Source organism: Limulus polyphemus, unplaced genomic scaffold (genome assembly GCF_000517525.1).
Source record: "Limulus polyphemus unplaced genomic scaffold, Limulus_polyphemus-2.1.2 Scaffold1242, whole genome shotgun sequence".
NCBI lineage: Eukaryota > Metazoa > Arthropoda > Merostomata > Xiphosura > Limulidae > Limulus > Limulus polyphemus.
The window spans coordinates 33,744-38,391 of record NW_013666852.1 but is presented as its reverse complement, the minus strand read 5'-3'; the positions used below and the strand labels follow the sequence as shown (position 1 = coordinate 38,391).

The 4,648-nt window shown below is 29.3% G+C and overlaps 1 protein-coding gene across 1 annotated transcript in view; it reads right to left on the bottom strand.

Moving 5' to 3' along the window:
- Window positions 1-58: 58 nt before the first annotated feature.
- The window catches only part of LOC106462758 (ubiquitin carboxyl-terminal hydrolase 2-like), a 30,104-nt gene continuing 25,514 nt past the window's right edge, over window positions 59-4,648 (bottom strand). Inside the window, exons 5-6 of the mRNA XM_013922709.2 lie at window positions 4,306-4,432; window positions 59-2,586 (exon numbers count right to left, since the gene is read on the bottom strand). Coding sequence (XP_013778163.2) covers window positions 2,499-2,586; window positions 4,306-4,432 — 215 coding nt within the window. The 3' untranslated portion in view covers window positions 59-2,498. The remainder of the gene's footprint in view (window positions 2,587-4,305; window positions 4,433-4,648) is intronic.

Sequence of the window (4,648 nt, the reverse complement as noted above, 5' to 3'; positions counted from 1 at the left end):
AGCACCACCAACTTGAAAATCTGTATATGATTTATATTTTATTTTTTGTAATCAGGCTTAGATCAGTTTCAACCGTTAATCATAAAAACATTCACTGAAGAAAACTTTCAAGAAAATAAAACATAAATGATTCTAATAATTGTTTATGAACTATAACGTGAAAAAAAAACAGTAACTTAGTGGTTTGGTTTATAAACTTATCAAGTTCCTCTGTTAGATTCTCCTGTTGGGGCTTTTCATGTTTTATATTCGAATTAGTGCAACTTTAACCTATGACTACAAAATACATTCTTTCCACGATGAACAGGCCAAATAAAACTTTTATTTTATTAGAATATTATATTGTAATAAAGGATTATCTCAAGCAGTAACGTTAGGTAAATATATAAGTTGTCATCTGCTAATAATTTAAACACTGTGTTTTAGTAAATTATTTAAGGATATCAGTTAGATGTGTGTAACTGGACCTAACGATTACATTTATTAACATGGGGGTTTTAGTGAAAGATAAATTCATCTAGATGTTATTCAATAAATTATTTAATTTCTATAGTGCATATTAGTGTATAGGAGAACTTTTAATACTAGAAACAAACTATCTTATACACCAACTTGTTGTTTTATTTAATTAGACAATCAACGTTTTGCTTTAAAACTTCTTCAAGAACGTTCCACTAAAACACAAAGCTTTGTACTGTCAATTAAATAAAAAACAACAATTTGGTGTTATAAGTTTGTTTATATTTAGTATTAGTCAATAAACTTCCAAATAGCTTCATGTTTATTGGACTGGACTTACGTAGCGATATTGATAATACAGAATTAATACTAGCAAAATCAAATATGACAAGAGTTAATTCAAGAATAAGTAGAGTGGGGTATATTTGATACGTTGGCTCCCAAGATGGGGTGAATTTGGAATATTAAGGGCTTGATTGTGACTTTCAGATGGTCAAAAAATGGAGTACGTTTCATTGGCAAGTATTTGGGGGAAATTGCTTTATTAAAGGGTGAAATAGCAGATTAGGAGAAGAATTTAAGGAAACAAGAGAATAAGAAACAATATAGGAGTAAATATTGCTTTGAGGGTGGGAGGAATAAAAGTAATAGGTTTACAAGTGTACACAAGAGTTAGGGCTATAAAGGCGGGTTCAGTTAGCATTCACATATCTGTCGCTAATATATTTTAACTTTTGTTTGCTTGTAACAAGAAAGACGATCAATTGGTTTAGATAGTGAGGGAATTTCTCATTAATCATTATCATAAAGTTATTTGTTTTCGAAAGCATAGAAAATCTGGGACTGGAATGTGCTTGCCGATTTAGTTAAAGTACAGGACTGGTAGGATGGAAGATTTACAGAAAATTTAAGGATTTGGTTAGAAAATAAATTGGTAATTCCAAAAGGCTTAAAATAATAAATTGTTATATAATGTTACAATGAATATCAATAATTTCTTTTAAGTGTGTTAAAGGTAAACAAGATGTCAAATAGGAATTAGGTCTTTAAATGATACTCATGGGAAGTTTTTATCGAAGATTATGAAACGGCTGGGCCTTAAAACGTTCCCTTCTGTTTTTGTAAAATAATATTTCTGACCATGAGCATTTTATCGGAAATGGTAGAAATGTTTGTTTGAAGCTACACAATGGGCTATCTTTGCTCTTCCCACCACGAATATCGAAACATACCGTTGTGCCACTGAGGGACTGGTGGAATTGACCTGAGTGTATCAGGTATCAATTCTTGGATGGGTTTGAATAAGAAAACAACTGTAAGAGAAATAATTACACTCCAGTGTTATCAAGATATATTTTCTGTACAACATGCTAAAAATCGGACAAAATTAAAACAGGCAAAAGTGGGTTTCATTTTGGAGGGGCAACGTATTGACGAAATAAATGGACTAGACTTTGCATTAACTTTACCGAAAAATTAAAAAAAAACGCCCAACGATAGAAACTGTTACAACAATACGATAAGACTACCAGTATAATTATAAAAAATATGGTTAATTATGATCAAACAAGAATTTAAGAACTAGGAGAAACAAAAATATTTAACGAATAATTAAATTTAGTCATTCTTATAAGTCTCAAAGCTTTGGAAAATTTAAAACATGATATTAAATATTTCAATAGGTGTTCAAATATTTTCCGAGTCTTAAGAATACTTTTTAGCAATTTCAAAATCATGATATAACACAACGAAGATATAATTTATTATCAATAAAACAATCCATAAAAAATAAAAAGTTACCAGTATGAATAATAAATCACATCTAATATTGTCACATGTAACACATTTTCATTAGTATGCTTAAGCTGAGACAAAAATTAAACTATTATAAAAATCTTAGTTAGACAAAACATAATTGCATATATTCACTATCTTAGTATTTTTTTTTATCTTTCATTCCACAATAGTTGAAATTTCTGTTTCATTCAGAAGCTTTCCAATCATACAAAAACAATATACATGGTACGAAACATCTTTATTTACAAGTGAGATGAATGCCGTGATATTTCATAAAAGAGAATGTAGGCTTCTGGACAGACCACACAATTTGTTGATATATTGGAAACCCTGACGAGAAATAAGGAAAAAGAAACGGAATATAATTAATGTAATAGTAATTTTAAAACTTTTACAGCACTTGCAACATTAGAAAAGTACTGTTGTATAAACTAATCATTTAAAGAATACATAGGAATATTTTTCAGTTTAGAAACAGAAATTAAATAATTCAAAGAATTATCTTCTTTTAAAATTTGAGGAATCGCAGAATGCGTTTACTTTCAAATAAGATCAGTCTTTCCTTTTACTAAAATAAGTACAATAATAATAATAATTCATGAACTATGGACCGAATAAAGTAATAATAATCGTGTAACAAAACTAAATCTCATATAAAATGGTGACGTTCAATTCTAAAACTCCACAACTACCCTGTACGAAAGAGAACCTTTATGTCTCCCAATTTATGTGTTTCTTTCGCATTTGGTATCAGTATACCGAATATATATATATATAGTTTACTATAAGAGTATGAGATGGTTTACATGTTACTCCTTAAAAGCGATTATTGCAGACGATTCACGTTTGATTACACAGAGTTATGAAAGCTTTGAACTTATTATCGGAACCAGTTTAGGAAATATTTTGTCCACGCCAGACCAGTTATTAAACTATAGATCATGCATGATAAAATACCGTTCACGAATGAGCATTGTGTCAATTTACAAATAGCGCCTGAAAAAAAGAAGTTTAAAACATTAATTACATTAAGTTTTATAAACGTACTTACTACTCATTATTACTAGTTCTATCATTCGAATTCTGTTTTCCGAACTGACTCTTTGGTCGGACTCAAATCTTAATGGTGGGTTTTTTAAACAGACTTGTAGTTGAGAGTTTTTAAAATGATAGTCAACTGTTGTCCTAGTCAATGAAAAAAAGACTAAAAAAAGCTTTAATTAAAACTTATGAGCTCATTTCTTTGTTAAAATGTTAAAAAAAAACCTTTCTATAATTGTTGTTCAAATTAATAAATATGCTTGGAAAAGTTTTCATTCAGGAGATGTTGCAGCCTATTTTTACAGCTTAAATATATTTAACCTTTGCGTTTTGTCCGCCTCAGGGATATAATCCAATACTAGCATTAAAAGCTATGAGCCACCAAACTTTTGCGTCTTTGGTCCATTTCTTTTCAATAGCTTTAAAAAATCATCACTAACAGACTGGCATGGAGAAAACATTGAACGTTATTAAACTGCAATACTCATAATTTTAATGCTTTATAGCAATATTTAAAAAAAAACGTGAATACATAAAGCACTGCAAGAGTCTTTCTGGTTCTGATAAAAGTTACTTATATACTGAAAATCCAAGCAGGTAAAGAATTTCTAGCTACAGTAAGTATTGAGTAACAACAACAACAACAAAAAAATTAATTACCAGTGTCCATGTTTTCTGCTTTTATCACTTAATAGGAATTGTAAAAACATTAAACTTTTATATTTTGAAAATGTTTGATATATGCTTAAACTTTACCGAAAGACAACAATTGTAGTATTTTGTTATGGCTTTAACACTAATAAGCTATTACCTTGTTAAAACTATACTGGAATATGATCTAATATTTCACTCCAAGTACTCCTTTAGCACCTAACAAGTAAATCTCCACTAGTACCAGCCTGTTGTGACAGGCGTGAAAAGTAAAGGTACGCTTTTAATAATACTGAACTCCACTTTCTCTGTTAAATATTAGAATCTACTAAATACGTGTTATTTGTTATTTCTTACTTGCTGTCATTAAACTCGTGCCACTCGTCCGAGTATGGATGACGACAGAAAGCAGTATAATGGCCAGAGAAAGTAGATCCACTATGATTGCAAACGGCATATAGATTGTATAAAGCAGAATGAGAGACTGCAAAGAGAACAAAATAAAGTATAACACAAGATTAAACGTAAAAATAAAAAGGAAAAAGCATCACAATGTTTCACAAAATTAATTGAATAAGTTTTAAATCTGGAAAACAAATCTAACATTATTATTTTCTTAAATTATATTCATGTGAGTATGATAAACTTTATTTACGTATAAATATAGTGAAATGTGTGTGTGTATATATATATATATATA